The sequence below is a fragment of the Pelophylax lessonae genome (assembly GCF_965119305.1).
Source record: "Pelophylax lessonae genome assembly, chromosome: 5".
NCBI classification, from domain to species: domain Eukaryota; kingdom Metazoa; phylum Chordata; class Amphibia; order Anura; family Ranidae; genus Pelophylax; species Pelophylax lessonae.
Genome location: NC_138772.1, coordinates 498,807,093 through 498,827,801, shown reverse-complemented (window position 1 = coordinate 498,827,801; position 20,709 = coordinate 498,807,093). Strand labels below are relative to the sequence as shown.

The window sequence follows — 20,709 nt, the reverse complement described above, 5'->3', positions numbered from 1 at the left end:
ACCACATAGAAAAAACTTTAGATATTTGCATAGGTTATCAATAACTGAATAGTTATGACTTTTTCATTAATAAAATATTTTTTTCAGAGCCAGCAGTTTCACTGTATGGACATTTTGTTTTTATGTTTGTTTTAACGACAATAAAATTGTATTATTAATAATGAGTTGGTCCATTAAGTTAATTCTAGGCAGAAGTAAAAATACACCAATTATTGTATTTGTAATAAAATAATTCACTGAATATTTTTTTGAATATATCTTTCCTATTAAGGGCAAAACAACAGGATCTCTTTAAAAGAACCCTCCTTACAGCATATATTTACCTTTCTTTTGTTTCTTCAATACACTGTTCAGTGCTGGGAGCAGAAGTAAGGTACGAAGAAGCATGTGTGTGATAAAACTGGACCAATCAATGCTGTCACAAGGTGTTATCTTACCCCTATGCAAGCTACGGTTCCAGCAAACCACCAATCCCACTCTCTTTTGGGTTGATCTTGGGGACTGAATGGAGTGGTGAGATAGGGGAAACACAGTATGTGCTTCTAGGAAGGAGGGAATTAAAGCAAATGTGTTGCCTTGGCATGCATGAACAAAGCACAGATTCACTTTAAATATAAACATTGGGCTGGGCAAACACCAATATCTTGTAAAATCTTTTACATAGTTACATATTTACATAGTAGTTGAGGTTGAATAAAGACAATAGTCCATCCAGTTCAACCTGTGTTGGTGTGTGTGGCTGTAATCATCTCACATAGCCCTGAATGTTCTGATCCTTGAGATGTACGTCTAAGAGTCTTTTGAAAGCCACCATACTTCCCGCAGAAACCACCTCTTGTGGTAGAGAATTCCACAATCTTGTAGCCCTAACAGTAAAGAACCCCCCACGTTGTCTGAGGTTAAAACGCTTCTCCTCTAATCGCATTGTATGTCCTCGAATCCTCATGTAATCCCTTCGACTGAACAGCTTTTTTTCTAAGCTGAGATCCCCATTGAGATATTTAAAAATTGCTATCATGTCCCCCCTCAGGCGTCTCTTCTCCAGGGAGAATAAATCAAGCGATTGCAGACGCTCTTCATAATTAAGGTCCTCCAATCCCCTAATTAGTTTAGTTGCCCTTCTCTGGACTCTCTCCAGCTCCAACACATCCCTCCTGAGGACTGGCGACCAGAACTGGACAGAATACTCCAGATGCGGTCGGACCAGAGTTTTATAAAGTGGAAGGATTATAGACTTATCTCTGGAATACTTTAGCTCTACCAACAATTGTGTTTGAGCTTCCCTTATGGGATACAAATGCAATGAATTTTTGTTTGAAGGCCCTCACATTACAAAGTCTAGGTAAATCTAAAGAAGAACCATACAAGCAAATTATAATATGTATGGCAAGCTTAGGGCTTTGTTAAAATTTAACAGAAAACATTTTTTTTCTATTCAGTCACTTCTGAGATATACACAACCCTGCAAACAGAACAAAAAGGTTGATGATCTGGCTTTCTCGATTGTAGTTAAAAGTTTCAGCCGTATCACATCCCTCCCCCAGCTTGTGGCTAGACACTGAAGGAGCAGCAGGAGTTCAACAGTGAGTCATCCTTCTGCTCACTCACTCGCTACAGTCAAGATATTCCTTCTAGCTTGTATAAACCACAGCATCATTTATTGTCTGCCCCTTCCCCAATCTGAATGTACAGGGATTGCAAGAGGCTGAAACCAAGTCAGATTTAAGTATCTCTATTACAAACATTTACAAATACAATTATACTTTTGAATGAATACATAACTGCACTAACTGATAATGTTTTTTATATCTGATTTAAGTGCCACATTTAAAAAAATTATACCTGTGCTGGGAGAAATTGATGTTACTGTAGGGGTGTCCGCCTCTGAGTAGGAATAGCTGAGTGATGGATAGGATGCAGATGGTATGAAAATGTTTACTGTGACATTCCTGGCAGCTGAGCTCGCAGGTGTAACACACTGGATACTGCCAGGGGTTACCGACAGAATAAAGCATGGGGCACCATCAACTTTCACTGTAGTATTCATTAAGGGGAATCCATTCCCGTCTATCTGCAAAACAGTTCCACCTAGAACACTTCCAGATGGTGTCAAGAGTACAGCTTCAGCAGGACTGTTTATGGTCAAGTAGCTCTGGGCTAAGCCTTTACTTAAGACAATAACTTTGACTGCATGGGTGCCAGCAGGAATTGGATCTAAACTGCATATAATGTTTGTGTCATTGACATCTACCACACTGGCTGCCACATTATCTCCAATATAAACTGCTATGTCATTAATGTCTGCTCCAAATCCACTGCCATAAATGTTCAACACGGTCGAAGTGTTGCGTACTACATTCGGAGAAATGCTTGAAGCAACTACTGTAACTGGGCTGGTATAGTTGAAGTTGCAGCTTCCTTTGCACAGTGCTGTAATTCCATTGACTGTCACTTGAACATTAACAATGTAAGCGTAACTGGCTTGGGTGTCACAAATAATATTTGTGTAATTCATTGAGACAATACTACAGCCTAAGCCTGTTATGGTGGTGGCAGTGTTGTTTGAGAAACCAGAGCCAACTATGGTTATTCTTGTATGTCCGGAAACAAAGCCATTGTTTGGTATGATGGAATCAATGTGAGGCAACAAGGCAAATCTCCTGTTCATCTCTTGGTTTATAGCAATGATAGCATTCCCATAGTTGTTCACTGTTAAAGAAACAAGTTCTGCAATTCCAATATTCATGGAGTTCTGAGGATCTATCTTGCAGGTTATTGAAGTTTCATTAACGGACAGAATTATACATGGGTAATTTCCAACCGAGACCTGGTAAAATCATAGATATAAGTATATTTTAATATTAGGTTGGCAGCAAAGATGATATTCCCACTAAAAATCCCTTAAGAACTAGACCAATTCCTTTCTTCTGTCTTTCCATTTCCTTATAAAAACATGTGTGATTCCATGCTAGTCTTAAAAATTATTTTTGAGTGAAAAAGGAGAGAGGACAACTGCTGGCACAGGTTAACAGATACAAAACCTTCTAAGAAACCTTTACACACAAAGTGCAGCACTATCACAAAACAATAATCAATACATTGTGAAAATAAGCATGAAAATAAAAGTCTGTCTTTTCCAAAAGAGAGTCTGTGCTTAAGTGTTGAAAAAAGAAAAAATACAGCTAGCAATCTCTCATGGTTTCTTTAAGTAGTTTCTCATGGCAATACACTTCCAGGCCTCTCTGAGCCTTCTCTTATTATAAGCTCAACAGGCCTCTCGATGCAGTTTCTTCCGGCAGAAAGCTCCCCAGGTCACCTGAGTATTCTGATAAAATAAAGTGAAGATAATCAGCGCAATCCTCAAAATAAAGTGAAAAACACAAAGCTGCAAGCAATCAGTGCCAAACACAAAACACCCTTAGTAATCAATAAAGTAATATTGCTGCGCTAAGTGAATAAAAATATCGCTTAAATATGTGACAAATAATGCTGTGATACTGGTAAATCAATAACACTTGAATAAGATAACAAATAATATTGTGATGATCATAAATCACTTGAATAAAGTGTCCCAATAAGTGAGCAGTGACTTTAAATAATATAACAAAAGTCCCAATAAACAGTGCAGTTTCAGTGATGTAAAAATAAACAAATCTTCATCTGTGCAGAATGTGCTGCATGCTTCACTCTCACTGTCACTGGAGCACTGAGAGTGAAGCATGCAGCACATTCTGCACAGATGAAGATTTGTTTATTTTTACATCACTGAAACTGCACTGTTTATTGGGACTTTTGTTATATTATTTAAAGTCACTGCTCACTTATTGGGACACTTTATTCAAGTGATTTATGATCATCACAATATTATTTGTTATCTTATTCAAGTGTTATTGATTTACCAGTATCACAGCATTATTTGTCACATATTTAAGCGATATTTTTATTCACTTAGCGCAGCAATATTACTTTATTGATACCTGAGTATTCTGAACTGTCTGGGAGAGGCCTGTGAGTTTGTAATAAGAGAGACTGCTAGCTGTAATGTACAGTGAGTGAACTTGTAGAAAAAGAAATAGCCGCTCATCCAGGAATTCCAGTTCCCTTTAGATTTCTTTTAATTCCAAAATGTTACAAATGATGAGACAAAAGACACCAACATGAAGTCACGTAGACGCGTTTCACACATACATCTTGTGCTTAACCACTTGCCGACCGCCACAAGTACATATACTGCGGTGGTCAGCCCCGACCAGGGAAAGTGACGTACCGGCACGTCACTTGCCTGTCACTCGCTTGTGAGCCAATAGGGGGCTCACAAGCAAGTCAGTGCGTGTGACCGGCAGACCCGATGTCCGCCGGTCACTCACGATCGTTCGCCGGGAAGGGAGAAAGGCAGGCAATGTAATGTAAACAAGCCGCCTGTCATTCTCCCCTGTGTAAAAATGGAGATCAGATGGTTCTACTATGTAGGACCGTTGATCTCTGTTTTTACACTAGTAGCCATGTCCCATCACAGTTAGAAACACGCCCCTAGGACACACTTAACCCCTCCCTCTCCAATACAGTTAACCCCTTCCCTGCCAGTGTAATTTTTACAGTAAGTGCATATGTATAGCACTGATTACTGCAGTAATGTCACTGGTAACCCCAAAAGTGTCAAAAATGTCAGTCAAGGGTCCGATCTGTCCGCTGCAATGTCGCAGTCCCGCAAAAAAAAAAAAAAATCGCAGATCGCCGCCATTGCTCGTTAAAAAAAACAACAAAAATGACAAAAATCTTTCCCTTTGTTAGTAAACGCCATAACTTTTGCGCAAACCAATCAAAATGCGCTTTTTGCGATTTTTTTTAACAAACATATGTAGCATAAAACAAATTGGCCGAAAATGTTAAAAAATTTAGATTTTTACATTTTTTTGGGGAATTTCATATAAAAAAATGTGAAAAATATTGTTATTTTTGCAAAATTGAGGCTCTTTTTTTGTTTATAGCGCATGATCAAAAAATAGCACAGGTGATCAAATACCACCAAAAGAAAGCTCTGTTTGTGGGAAAAAAAGGACGTCAAATTCGTTTAGGTACAGCGTTGCACGACCGCGCAATTGTCCGTTAAAGTCACGCAGTGCCGAACCGCAAAATACCCCTTGGTCAGGAAGAGGGTAAAATCTTCCGGGGCTTAAGTGGTTAATCATTACAATGACAATAACCGACTATAGATCTTAAATAGACCACCCCAATGATTGCAGGTGTTCCGGGGGTGGTGATAATCAGCGGTTGTGCACAGCTCAATTAATGTGTACAACCGCTGATTATCACCGCCCCCGGAACACCTGCAATCATTGGGGTGGTCTATTTAAGATCTATAGTCGGTTATTGTCATTGTAATGATTAAGCACAAGATGTATGTGTGAAACGCGTCTACGTGACTTCATGTTGGGGTCTTTGGTGTCATCATTTGTAACATTTTGGAATTAAAAGAAATCTAAAGGCAACTGGAATTCCTGGATATGTGGCTATTTCTTTTTCTACAAGTTTTCTACGGAGGCGGGCCGGGGCCAGCACTCTATGGGATACTCCATCTCCTAGCTATCACCACACACCTGGATCAGCATTCTATCTCTTCAGTACAGTCAGTGAACTGATCTGCACAAGTCAGAGTCTTTGATATCCTGAGCTGCTTCACTTGAGCCAGAGTCCCCTATCTTTCTTCAACTCACACCAGATCTTTTAGTGGACAGTCTAGAGGGATATACAGCCTTTGACTTGCATGGTAAGCCACTTTCAGTTGGTGAATTGCAGTTTCAGGTCGGGTGGAACACACACTATACCACGCTGGTCCTGAGATCCAACTCTCCATCCTGAACTCAGTACTACACTCAGCAGAAACACTGACAGCAACCCATGGCTTTAGCATATCCTCCTGCTAACATGAGAAATTCCAGGGACCTAGATCAAGAATTTTGAATAGTCTCCAACTGAACTGGTCTCCAAAACCTTCCACATAAACAGCTTTGAAATGTGAAGGCTTTGTCCATAAATCAAAATACATTTACCCATGATTCAACTGAAAAAGCTGGCAGGAGAAAATGGTGGTCAGTGGTGAAAGGCCAAGTAGTATCATATGTGGCGTTGTGCAGAACGGAGAAATATGTGATAAGATCTGAGCAGCCCTGTCCCTCAACCTCAGACTGCCAAAAAACAATTGAAGTTGGAGCAGAGCTGTAAGTTAGAGTACTGTTCTATCATCTATTGTGGACCTATTTGGGGTCTATTCTCTATAGCGCTATTGGCGTTTCATTCGTTTGAAAGGCAAACAGTTCTGGTAAATCCGGTACTCTCACTTTTATTCTCATTGGACTTCTGGAGTGCTTTTTCCTCTCTGGAGTTTGCCCTTTTGGATTAGTGAATGTTATTCCTTTTTGATTATTGGAAGCACTTTTTGTTTACTTGGCGAATTAGTTCGGAGTGGGAGGGGATAATTGATTGTTTCCAATATCTTGCTAAAAGAGTTCTAGCTGCTATTAGTACATGTACACATACAGTTCTCATATCATGGGGGATAATATCTAGTCCCATTGGAAGCACATTTTGAACGTTTGTGGATTTTATCGTATTTACTTTTTCTCATCACTCAAACAAGGACTTTATTTTGGAAAAGACAGACTTTAATTTGCATGCTTATTTTCACAATGTATTGATTATTGTTTTGATTTTTGTGATAGTGCTACACTTTGTGTGTAAAACTTTCTATTTTCTTACAAATAGTGTCTCTGATGTCTTCAGCAAAATGACTATATGAAAAGCAACAGGTCCTAGGTTTCACCTGCAGTTCTGGGACCATCCCATTATATAGTGCTATCTGGCTTGGATAATATCATAAAAAATGGGACATTCCTGGTATTGATATATAGACCATGCCACATATTATGCTTGAAGCACATTTTTGGCTCATTATTGACTAATAAGAGCAATGGAATGTTTTAATTTCACTGACAATTGGGAGGTTTCAGCCATCTCTGGAAAATTAATGTTTTTTTTTTTTTTGTTTTGAAAGGGTACAGTGGGTTTTAAAAAGCCCTTTAGGGTTTTGGAAGCTCCTCTGAAATACTCTAGATTTGTTAATGTTGCAAAAAAAAAAAAACCTTCATTAGGGTTATTATTCTACTTTTTTTCACAGAAAGAAACCACAGACTGTGATAAAAACAGCACACAACAATCAAATATACAAAGGAGAAAGACACAATAACAAAATATACAACATCCCTTCTCCCTCCTTAAAAAAAACCTCACCCTATAAATAAAGAAAATGTTTTATTTTTTATGCAAATTTAACATAAGCCATTCAATGAGCCAAACAGAGATTTGTTTTCCCCCTTCTGTAAAATACTGTCTAAACCACCATGATCATCTCTATTATTGACTCAAAATTGCTTATCTACAGTAATGTACTTGGTTTAGTTAAATTACTAACATGGGCATTGTTGTATTACTGTCATGAACTTGCAATAGTTTGGCAAAGCTTACCTGTCCCATCATGTCTGTATTAGAGGTCAGACTGCACTTCTGGTTACTTTTTATCACCTCTCCTTCCTGTTCCTGCCCCACCCAGGTCATCACAGGAAGTCTATATTAACCAGTGCACTGCAGGTCTGCTTTGCTGTTGAACAGTGTTAGTTTCCTGTTTGCCGTGTGCTTGAACTACTCTTCTGTGTACCGACTTTGGCTTGTCTCTGACTATTCCTGTTTGCCTGTTACCCTGACCTTTGGGCTGTCCCTTGACTACCCTTGTCTGCCTGTTACCCCGACCTCGGTTTACCCATCACCATTCTGTGTGTCCTGAGTGGCTGCTTCCCTTCTCTCCCTACGGAGCGTGACCAGGGGGACCCCAGGGGCCGCGACCTGGGCCCAGCTGCAGCCAAGTCCATCCTCACCACTAGAGGCTCTGGTGAACACCTGCTGGTTCTTAGACTCCACGCCCTGGGAAATCTTGGGCTCACATTCCGGTCCATCCGCAGCAGTCTGCTACTGGGTTCACTACCTTGCGCTGTGCCCCTGCCTCCAACAGGGTGCAGTTGTCACCTGGCCACAGGTGACCTGACAATTACCCAATGTGGGAATCTAAATTTTGTAATATTTATCTAAAAAGGAATAACACCCTAAAAAACAAAAAAAAGTGATGTAATGGATAGATCTTGCAGACAATCCTTACTTTCAAGTCGTGGTCACTCCAGTAACAAGATTTTCTAACTTGAGTCCCTCTCTTCAACCCCGTGCTACATACACTCTCTTCTCCTGCTGTAGGAATGGCTGTAACAGAAGTAGGACCTGGAGAACCAGTTCTGAGATATATAAAAAGCTGGTGAGAGATGGAGCACCAACATCTACCCAGAGCTGAATTTTAGGTGGACTGACCCTTTAGAATTTGAAAGACCACAGCAATGTTTGCAATACTAAGACTTTATATATACACTAAGATCTATCTATCTATCTATCTATCTATCTATCTATCTATCTATCTATCTATCTATCTATCTATCTATCTATCTATCTATCTATCTATCTATCTATCTATCTATCTATCTATCTATCTATCTATCTATCTATCTATCTATCTATCTATCTATCTATCTATCTATCTATCTATCTATCTATCTATCTATCTATCTATCTTTGTCACATCCAAATAGTTACCTGGTTAGCACATGCGATGCTGCTGAAGCCAGATCCCAGTATGGTTATTGGGTCATGAATTGTTCCATATATTGGTGTAATGCTGGTAATGGAAGGTGAATAACAGTTGGAGTAACCAAACAAGATGGAATTATTAGCTGATGTACTACCTTCTAGCTGTGGACAAATTGGTTCTAGAGAGGCACAGTCAGCAGCTCTTGAAGGTGAAAGGGGAACTAGAGAAACACAAAAATATAAATTGAACAAAGAACAATATACACAAGTCTGATAATATACTGTATATATGCTATGTTCACACATTTGTAACTTTTTTGAATAAATAGATTCAAACTGAATGTCTGCTTGTATGTCTACTGGCTCAATTCACAAAGCTCCACACAAGGACAAGAACTGAGTCTCATGTAATGGGTACAATAAAGGAAAAAAATAGAGTGACAAACAGAGCAAAAGGATTCCTAATTGTAATAATGCAGAGGATCATGCCTCTTCCCACAGGTCCTTAAGTATGGCAGTAAAAAAAAAAAGGTAGATGGAAATTGTATCCTTAGCCACCTCTTGTTGAAATATGGTATTACGCCTTTGATAACGTCTGTGATGACGAAACGCGTCAGTCACGTTTGACGCACGCAAGCACGCCACCGCCGTGGCCATCTTGGAAAATATACAATACATTTACATGTCAGTACTTGTCTATTTTTGCTCTGTAATAAAGTTATCTGGACGTATTACACTATCTGGATTCCCCTGTATTTTAAATGTAAAGGAGGTCATTGTAGCTGTATTAGTGCACTTGCGACAGAGACAATTGTATCTCAATTGTCTCAAATGCAAAGGACATTGTTTCATGTTTTTACCCACAGTCATTGGGTCATTGTCATTTAGGCGCTGCACTTTTTTATTCTTTGAAATATGGTATTGCAACAAGAGCATGAAGTGGGATGAAGGAATAAATTAGCGCTATCAGAACCCACAGCAAATCTAGCATTTTCTATATTCCGGAGTTCCCTAGAAAATGGCAATTTACTTCACCTGCAAACCCAATATGTAGTTCAAAGGATCACATATCAATGTACTTAGAGCTTGCAGCTTGCAGAGTACACAAATGGTTCTAATTGGAAGCTTGCACTCCCTTCACCTTCCTTGTGTGACATCACTGCCCTAATAACTACTATATTTTAGTAATATTATAGTACTTAATAAAGATGTAAACCAATTCCTTATTGGCCACTGATGTTACAGTTGGAAGGGATTATCTCCCTAAAAGCTCCATTGGCCCTGAAAGTGGGATTACTATTTAATTCCACCAGGTAAATATAGGTCATTCAGGGAGCAAAGTGTCTGCGTTCCCCTTGGAGAATGACATTTCAAATGGAAAAGCCCACTGCCACCTTTTTCCGTGGTAAAAAGCTCTTTTTTTAGGTCAATTTCCACCAATTCACTATAGCACTCATCTCTTGTAGTGACTATAACAGTGCTAGGCAAATATTAATCTGGTTCCAAAATTGCTTACCTGGTACATAATCAGCCTCAAATCCTCCAACTGTCACCTGTACTGCACTAAAGGTTTCTTTGAGTGGAGAGACAGAGACCGCCCCCTGCATGTATAATGATTGTCCATCAATGACGTAACCACTGCTGTAGTAATAGGTTCCTGGAGATGTGAACTTGTAGGAAAAGACACCTGAGACCAAGAAAATACTGGTAAAGCATCACCATACAAACTAAATGCAGTATTTTCAAAGATGTGATTCCCACTGGGACAGAATTTAATTGTTATGTATATTTTAAATGATTTGTATAAGCATGTCTCAAATTTATACCTATATTTCCCTCTCCCCCTCCATAACATGTCCCAACTTTTTTTTCTCTTTTATCTTTTCTTGTAGCAAGAAACAGCTTTTCTTACACCTGTGACATCATCACCAACTTGTAAAAAGGTGCCCTAGGTCAGTTTTTATGTAGGCATGCCTCCCCCTCCCCCTCCCCAAGAACTACACCTCCAAAGAGCCTTTTCCCTACATACAAAACGTGGGCAGGTTCAGAGGACTCTAACAGCAGTATTGTTTTTCTGGGAAAGAAATCAACAGGAAGGGCTGGAATGGTGAATTTCTGCTGTCCAGAAAAGGAGAACTAAAGCCCCGTACACACGCACCGATTGTTGGCCGTAAATTTTCGGCCAACGTCCGATCGGCCAATTGTCGGCTTGTTAGTATGATGCTTCCGACAACCGACTGCGACTTTTCGGCCGAACAAAATCTGGTGTGCATGCTATAAAATTTTTGTTGGCCGTCACCAGAACGGCCGATTGTTCGTCAGTCAGTACAGATTTAGGCCGACAAAAGTCAGATGAGCAAGACTGGGCATGCTCAGAGAAGAAAAAACACACGAAAAGTAGACCAGAACATGACATCACTTCTGCAGTTGGTTGTTGTTGGCCGACAAAATTCGTGTGCAGTCTAGAGCACATTTCAACCAACACAACAACACTGGACAAAAGATGGCCGATCGGTCGGCCAACAATCGGTGCGTGTGTACGAGGCTTTAGGCCCCATGCACACTGGAAGATTAGCCCCCAGCAGTAAGGAAGGTGCTCACAAGATTTCTAGTACGATAACGAGTTTATTTTCTGGACTTGGCAAATGAGGAGCTCACTGGGTTTCTGGTAGGATCACCAGGCTATTTTCTGTACTTGCAGCAGGAAATGAGGAGCTCACTGGATTTCTGGTAGGATCACCAGGCTATTTTCTGTACTTGCAGCAGGAAATGAGGAGCTCACTGGATTTCTGGTAGGATCACCAGGCTATTTTCTGTACTTGCAGCAACAAATGAGGAGCTCACTGGATTTCTGGTAGGATCACCAGGTTATTTTCTGGACTTGCAGCAGCAAATGAGGAGCTCTCTGGATTTCTGGTAGGATCACCAGGCTATTTTCTGCACTTGCAGCAGTAAATGAGGAGCTCACTGGATTTCTGGTAGGATCACCAGGCTATTTTCTGTACTTGCAGCAGGAAATGCGGAGCTCACTGGATTTCTGGTAGGATCACCAGGCTATTTTCTGTACTTGCAGCAGTAAATGAGGAGCTCACTGGATTTCTGGTAGGATCACCAGGTTATTTTCTGGACTTGCAGCAGCAAATGAGGAGCTCACTGGATTTCTGGTAGGATCACCAGGCTATTTTCTGTACTTGCAGCAGGAAATGAGGAGCTCACTGCATTTCTGGTAGGATCACCAGGCTATTTTCTGTACTTGCAGCAGTAAATGAGGAGCTCACTGGATTTCTGGTAGGATCACCAGGCTATTTTCTGTACTTGCAGCAGTAAATGAGGAGCTCACTGCATTTCTGGTAGGATCACCAGGCTATTTTCTGTACTTGCAGCAGGAAATGAGGAGCTCACTGGATTTCTGGTAGGATCACCAGGCTATTTTCTGTACTTCCAGCAGGAAATGAGGAGCTCACTGGATTTCTGGTAGGATCACCAGGTTATTTTCTGTACTTCCAGCAGGAAATGAGGAGCTCACTGGATTTCTGGTAGGATCACCAGGCTATTTTCTGTACTTGCAGCAGGAAATGAGGAGCTCACTGGATTTCTGGTAGGATCACCGGGCTATTTTTTGTACTTCCAGCAGGAAATTAAGCGCTTAATCTAACTTACATTTCTTGGCATTTTTCTGTACTTGCAGCACTTTTAAAGGGATCAAACATGTACATGTATTGTAGAGTTGTGCTAAACATACTATAATATCACATAATAACAATACTAACTGTGTATCTGAAATAGAAGCAGTTTTAATTATTTTTCTGGTCTGCTCATATCCCCTAAACCTTTAGCAAAAACAAAAATTTTGGATAACACACACCTTCCAGAATCTTCAAAGTTATACAATTATTAGCTAGCTACAACAAATATAGATCTGCTTTGCAGATATTAAACATAGCTTGTGGCATCAAGAACATACCCCATTCAGTCAAAAATACAACTGATACTTTGTTATAATAATGGATGAACTGCATACAAACCTGATGGCACTCGAAGTCCACTGTTAAAGCCTTGGCCATCATAGTAAGGGTTGCCAGGATCTGACACTGAATATACCATATATCCAATACCCGTTATTAAGGGCTGAGAGTTCCATATCCAGACTACAGTGTCACCTACAGATATATTCAGTGTTGATGGAGACCAAGCATAGCCAACACCATATTCTGAAATAAAAATGTTGATGTTACTAGATGCAAATGTTTCACGATAAAGATGATAAGTGTGCAGGAATATAATGCACAGCGACTACTTACCTTCCATTCCATATTCTCCCCAGGACAGGGATTCAAATTCATCCAAGTGGCAACAGTGTACTTTTAATGTGCATTCATGTGCATTATTCTCACTTACGGTTGGGAATACATTTGATATTCCGGAAAAAATGTGTAAAATCCTAAAGAATTCTTGGACATCTTACCTCTTCAAGAAGATCCAAAAACAGAAGACCAGACAGGAAAGTAATAACTCTTAAAAATCTTCAGCATCCGACACACTTCTGGGAATGTGAGATGCCTGCACCCAGCAGCATTCTGTGGTTCCACCATGAGGGCAGGAGGAAGGATCTATAGCATGCAGCAGGGGATCAATTATCCAACAGTCTTGAAAGTGTGTTAAATGCTGAAGACATTGAGCCAGGTAAGTTCTTCAAGAGTGCAAAGATCTATGGTACAGGCTGCAGGATAGGTAGGCATTAAATAATTTCTCCACAGGGAGCTCTATTGTTAAGTTTTATACTGTGCTGATAGAATCACTTGTTTATGGGGTTCCCAGTTCTCCAAATGTAACACATCACATGGAAGTACTCCAAAGAGCCTTGTGTGGCCACTCTCTCCTACTGTACTGTGTAATAGCAGTCAATGGCGGTGGTGGACACAAACATAGCACTATGAATTTAATGCAGGGTAGGCTAAGTGGTTAATATAATGGAGTTATTAGGCCATGCAGTTCTTTCTGCTTGAAATGGAAGGTGCACAGGACAGCTTAGTGGAACCACCAGTCTCTCTGCATCTCATTTGGCATGAAAAAATGTTCTCTGCATGATGGACATGAAAGTGCACAGTTCATTTTCATATGCCATTTGTTATTGTTCATATATTCTATTTCTTCAATAAAAATTTATTTTAAAAAAAAAAAATGTTCTCTGCAGATCTCTGATTATGCAAATATGTAAATACCAGGGGCATTGGTGTGCTCAGCCTACATATGCGTAAGTAGCATATTTACTGGGCTCTTCCATCCTGAAAACAATGGGGACCCGGGCAGCAGAAAGAAGAGGAACAGGGACAGGAGGGGTGTTGGAGGTGGCATATATTGGTATGATCCCTTGTATTTTCCTCCTGTGGCAGCTGAACGTTGGCGAGAAGGAACGCGGAGAAGCCTACTTTCAGCTGCTGCAGATAATACAGATCGGTTCCACTAAATTCCACCTCCGCTTACTGTTCGTCCTGGAATGTTTCAGTGTGTTGTATAGCTACATGAGCTAGAGTGGGCTTGAATATTTAGAGCTCAGGAGCGTTTAATTCCGGGGTCGGCTTCGGACTGAGTGTTATTTGGCACTGGCCTGCGCTGACCTCCTAACCTCGGTTCTCCTGGCTGGTACTTGGGTTGCTGGTGATTGTTCAGGGGGGGGGGGGGTGTTGAGGGTTTGATTGGGTGGACATTTTTGTTTTCTTGTCTGCTATGTTTTTCTGTAATTGTCTGTTACTGTTTGCTGTTCTTTTAACCTCCTAGGTGGTAATCCCGAGCGTGACACGGGTTGGTTTTTCATATCAGGAGCGGTAACCCCGAGTCACGCTCGGGGTGGATTGCAGAGAACGCAGCGGTGTTCTCTTACCTTATCCTGGCGATCCAGCGATGATCTCTCATTGCTGAGATCGCCAGCCGAGAGTCCCGCCGCTCCTCCGTCGGTCAGATGACTTCCTAGTTCCGTTCCCTGCAGCAGCAATGCTGCATGGGAGTGGAACTAGGGAGGGAAATTAAAAAAAAAAAAAAAAAAAAACGTTGCACAAAACACAAAACACATTTTATATTATATATATATATATACATGCATATACATATATGCATATATATATATATATATATATATATATATATATATATATATATGCGCATATATATATATATATATATATATATATCGGTATATATATATTTATGCATATATATATATATATATGCATATATGTATATATATATATATATATATATATATATATATGCACACACACACATATATATATATATATAAAATTATATTATTGATTCAATTATAATTCATGCGTTATATATATTATATATATATATATATATATATATATATATATATATATATATATACACACATATATCTATAATATATAATGCATGAATTATAATCTAATCAATAATATAATTTTATTATATATATTTTATATTAAATAATAAAATAATATTATTGATTCGATTATAATTCACGTGTTTGTGTTTCAAATTTATCACATCTGGGATGTCTACTAGAGTCTTGTTTTGGTCAGGTTTAAGTCAGTAATTACTAAGAATTGTAGGCCTATAATACATAACGCCAAATTTCCATGAAAACAATTGTACCGCTTTTGGTATGTAATTCCTGACATAATCATACCGCCAGGGAGGTTAAAACGAATAAAAATAATTTTTCGGGGGGCGTGCCCGGAAGCGGCCATGTGAGGTAGCGTTCCGTGAGCCTCCTGAGCAGACTCCCTCCCTATTCAGAAGCCTACCCGAAGGTAGCCGGGAAAACCCGCACCATGGCGGGGTAGAGATGGAGCAAACGGTCGGTCCTTCTCCCCACTCTTTCTAGTAGTGGACGGCGGTGTCTGCCGATCGCGGTACACCTCTCGACCCGGAAGTACTCCCGTGGGTCGGGTACACGCTGTAGAGACGGTGAGCGGGGGACGCCACTGACTGACGGAGCGGAGCAACGAGGAACGAGAGAGCAGACAGACAACTGGTCCAGGGCGAAGGCGATAGCGGCTCTTACTGCTCTCTCCCTGACCTGTGGTGTAAGCGGCTAAGGTCCGGAAGGAGCAGGGGCCGTGATCACGCCGGGGTCTTTTGCCTTTGACTGGCGGGGAGCAAGAGAGTGGAGCTGTGAGGCACAGCCACCGCCACAGGAGGGCAGTAAAAGCGGAAGGAACACTCAGCAAGACCCAGGTGGAGTGAAGTGGAGCTGAGCTGCTGTTGCTGCAATAACTTGTGTCCCTCACTGTGTCTACCTGTGTTTACCTCGCTGCATGGTCAGATAACCGGCAAGGGAATTGGAAGGCTACACCCCCTTAAGAGAGAGACCCCCGAGGAAAAGAGAAGCGAACAAAACCGTGAGTGGAGTACTATTTTTTCCCTGAAATTATCACATGCTACTAAACAAAGTTGATAGAGAATACCTTGATATATCAGACATAGATGGACATGGGGATGTTAAGAAGAAGTGGTGATTGACAAAATTTACAATAGAAATAAATCTTTGGAACTCTTCAAGGAGCAAGAGGGAACCAATAGGAGATAGATACATTGTAACAAGAATATTAAAACAGAGAGGAGCATGAAAACGATGTGAGGAGCATATGGAGAGAGGCATATAAATCAAGAGAAGAAAGAGACATACAGGAGAGGAATAATACCTCAGAAAGTGGAAAGTGATTGCTGGGGCCCCCGGTCAGACACCTCTGGCCTACACGTGGTAAGGCAAAGAACTAATATGACCCTCACAAAAAAACGGAAAGTTAAAAAGAGCGCTGTAAAAAATCCAGGGAAACCAGAAGGAGAGATAAGAAAATTTTTGTCTACAAGTCAAAGATCTACAACAGCAAACAAAATGGCGGAGGTGGGGGACACACAAACGGACTGGGACTCTAGTGATATCATAGACTCTGGGGCTACGTCACCCACAGGGGAAAGAGAGCTGGGATCCAATGCTAAAAGCCAGATAGATAAGAGTACACCCTTCCCAAATGATCAGTGGGCAATGCAAATAGCGGAATTTAGAGCCATGATTAGCTCACTTCCAACCAAAACTGACATGGAACAACTAGTAGGTCGAGTGGAGGAGACTCATAAAAAAGAAATTCAAATTATTAAAAATGAGATGCAGGCACTGTCCATTAGACAAAGGGAGGAGGGTGTAGAGATCGTGGCAATAAAGGAACGACTAATAATGATGGAGAAAAGGATAGAACAACATGAGGAAAGAGATGCTAAGTTACAGTTACAGATCGAAGATATGGAAAATCGCAGTCGACGTAACAATTTAAGAATCAGAGGATTAACGGAGTCAATTAAAGCTACGGAGTTGGAAGGAACAGTTAATAGGTTATTTAAAGACATCCTAGGGTCAAGTTTCCCTGGAAAGGTAGAACTAGACAGAATACACAGAGTACCAGGCATCATGAAAAGAGACCAGGAAAAACCAAGAGATGTAATTTGCAAAGTACACTATTATGCCCAAAAGGAATTGATATTGAAAATGGCGCGAGATACTAGAGAGTGGAATTTGGAGGGGATGTCTATCCAGGTTTTCTCGGATATCTCTAAAGGAACTCTACAGAGAAGAGCTATACTGAAACCCATCTTGGAGCTAGCTAGGAGAAAAGGATGTTCTTATAGATGGGGTTTCCCGTTCACAGTAACATTCAATAATGATGGGCGATTTTTTACTTTGCGTGGCTTCCAGGATAGAGCGGCCCTGTTTGACTTTCTGGGAGCCCCACCTGTGGAGGTCCCAAACTGGCTGGGAAGAATTGAGGGAACCAGGCTGAGAGAATATATAAATCCACGATAGTTAGAGGGGAGGAGAGAGACTGGGACCCAGGATCTGTAGACTATAGGAATAGAGTAACAACCCACCTAGGGAACTTATAAACAGAGAAAGCAAAAAGTCCTTTACTTCCTTTTTTTGGGTTTTTTTTTTTTTTTTTTTGTATAGTGAAGCATAGAGGCATATTATCCATCTTGGATTATCAAGACACAATGTTGACAGGAATTTTGGCTTGATGGGTGTTTAATTACCCCCTCTTTTCCCTTTTTTTTTGTTTCATGATGAAATGCAGGGGCATGGGATCCCCCTTTTTTCTTTTTCTTTTTTTTTTTTTCTTTTTTTTTTCTTTGTAAGTATTGAAGGGAATGTGAGAGGCTTGACGGGCTATCATAGATTCTGCTTGGCTGGAGATACAGCCAGTTGAAATTGATACGGGGACAATTGATAAGATGGGGGGTGAGCTACGGCTCCTGTGAGATAACTGTCCCCGTATCAATAGATGTTTGGAGCCTAGGTGGGTGGGGGACATAGGGATAGGTAAGATGGCAATTGGGAGGTAAAAATTAATCTAACTGAACTGTCTATTACAAATTTCAGATTTTATGTGACATACATGTCTCCTCCTCCATAAATGTTAATTTTGTGTAATGTTGTCAATACAGGGGGCCTCCTAACTCCTTCCCCTTGAGGTTCCTTTTTTTTACACGATACAATTGGGGCTTTATCCCCATCAGGGTTTTCACATATTGATACACCAGGAGGGGTTTCCCCCCCCCCCCTTCTTCCTTGTTTCTTTTTTTTTTTTTTTTTGCACATATTAACACGGGGAGGGTCTTTTTTGTCTTTACACGATACAATTGGGGTTTTATACCCATCAGGGTTCTCACATATTGATACACTAGGAGGGGTTTCCCCCCCCCCCTTCTTCTTTTTTTTTTACACGATACAATTGGGGCTTTATCCCCATCAGGGTTTTCACATATTGATACACCAGGAGGGTTTTCCCCCCCCCCCCCTTCTTCCTTTTTTTTTTTTTTTTTTGTTTTGCACATATTTTAACATGGGGAGTGTTTTTTCTAGTTCTTACACGACATAATTGGGATTTTTTATCCCCATCAGGGTTTTCACACACTGATACACTGGGAGGGGTTGCCCCCCCCACCTTTGTTGTTTATTTTCTGTACATATTTCAACACGGGGAGGGTTTTTTCTAGTTTTTACACAATATAATTGGGGTTTTTGACCCCCATTAGGGTTTTCACACACTGATACACTGGGAGGGGTTTGTCCCCCCCCCCCCCTCCCCTGATGTCCCTTTTTTTTTTTTTTTGGGTTTACTTTTTACACGTTATAATAGGGGTCTGTCTTACCCCCATCAGGGCTTTTACACATTGATACACTGGGAGGGATTCTCCCCCCCTAATTTTTTGGGTTTTTCCTTTCTTTATTTTTTTTATATATTTGCATACTTTTTTCCCCGGGGGAAGGTATGGTCAGATATTAAGGCTCCAGGATATAATGGAAGGAGAAGGAAGAAATTTAATAGAAGAGAAAGATAGAGAGGATATTGAGGTTAAGAAAGCAAGGGAGAAGGTTCAGGAAGAGGCAAGATAATGAGGAGAGAGAGAGGGAGGAGGGAAGAAGACGGGTAGTGGAGATAAAAGAAATATAAGGGAATAAGTAGAATAGGGAGGGAGGAGCGAGGACATGGATGGCCGTTTAGGGTACTGTCACCTAGAAGTTAAGAACACACCTGTGGCAGTTAAATGCCGTGTGTTGGAAGGATTTAAAATCCGACCTGTGGACCCCGACCAGGGTGAGTGTTGAACTCTCCCTGGAGGGGGGGGATCCATAGGGAATAGGGTAGGAGTGGAAGAGAGAGGGACGAGTGTGGTACAGAAGGTGTAGTGAGTGATTAGTGGACTGGTAATAAGTGTTGTGAAGAGAGGTGTGTGCGTGCAAATTTCTTTCTTTTTTTTTTTCTCTCTCCCCCCCCCCCCCCTTCTCGACCCCTTGGTGGGGAATCTTACCCCTCTTATTTACTCTATTCATTGACTGCCCCATAGCGGATAGTTTGAAATGGAGAATATAAAGATTGTCTCTATCAATGTAAAGGGGTTAAATACACCCGAAAAAAGGCGGATACTACTATCAGAACTTAAACGTGTAAAGGCAAACATAGCGTTCATACAGGAAACGCATTTTAAAACAGATAAATTACCATACTTGAAAAATAATGCATTTCCATACATCTATCATGCAACTTACACACTGTCAAAATCAAGAGGAGTATCGATATTAATAGACAGCAAAACACCATGGCAGCTAGAGGAGAAACTAGGAGATGAAAGCGGTAGATTTCTCTTTTTAAAAGGGAAAATGGGGGAAACCCGGATGACATTAGCAACCTTATATGCCCCTAATAAACAGCAGGATAGGTTTGTTGCTAAAACACTAAATAAACTTAGAGATTTTGCTCAGGGACAACTGATTGTAGGGGAGGACTTTAATACACCATTGTCTCCCATGGTGGATACCTCTAGAACGAAATCTGGGGCCTCTGGAGTGGTAGGAAGACGGATGATGAAGACGCTGCATAAGGAACAATTAATAGATGTGTGGCGTCTCCAGCATCCAACTGAAAAAGAGTATTCATTTTATTCATACCCACACGGGAGTTACTCGAGAATAGACTTCTTCTTGGTGCCACATGCCCATCTCCAGGCGGTTAGAAGTATGAGCATAGATTGCATTTCATGGTCAGATCATGCAATGATCTCTATGGTCTACAGTGCTTCTACAGTCGAATCTATGAAACAAAGATTTTGGAAACTTAATGAAAGCTTGTTACAGATAGAGGAAGTAAAAATAGAAGTACAGAAGGAACTTAAAGATTATTTTGATCGCAATGACCAACCTGGATGCACCATCGGCACACTGTGGGAGGCACACAAATCAGTGATAAGAGGGATATTAATCAAGCATGGCGCAAGAATAAAAAGGGAAAGGAATAGGCAATTATTGACATTACTAGATAAACTGAAAATATTAGAAACTGAGCATAAAAAGAAAGAGGTAAATACAGCATTAGGAGAATTGAGTATGGTAAGAAAGCAGATACTAGATTTAATGCAGTATAGAGCCAAAGCCGCCACACAAATATCAAGGAAAGTTACATACGAGTCAGAGAACAAATGCGGAAAGAC

General features: G+C 40.6%; 1 protein-coding gene across 1 annotated transcript in view; it reads right to left on the bottom strand.

Annotated features, from left to right (window-relative positions):
• Nucleotides 1-20,709, bottom strand: part of LOC309556569 (fibrocystin-L-like) — a gene marked incomplete at both ends in the record, with an annotated part of 290,856 nt that overhangs the window by 136,452 nt on the left and 133,695 nt on the right. The window contains 4 exons of the mRNA XM_082259013.1: nucleotides 1,843-2,827; nucleotides 8,689-8,903; nucleotides 10,199-10,369; nucleotides 12,708-12,893. Coding sequence (XP_082115139.1) covers nucleotides 1,843-2,827; nucleotides 8,689-8,903; nucleotides 10,199-10,369; nucleotides 12,708-12,893 — 1,557 coding nt within the window. The remainder of the gene's footprint in view (nucleotides 1-1,842; nucleotides 2,828-8,688; nucleotides 8,904-10,198; nucleotides 10,370-12,707; nucleotides 12,894-20,709) is intronic.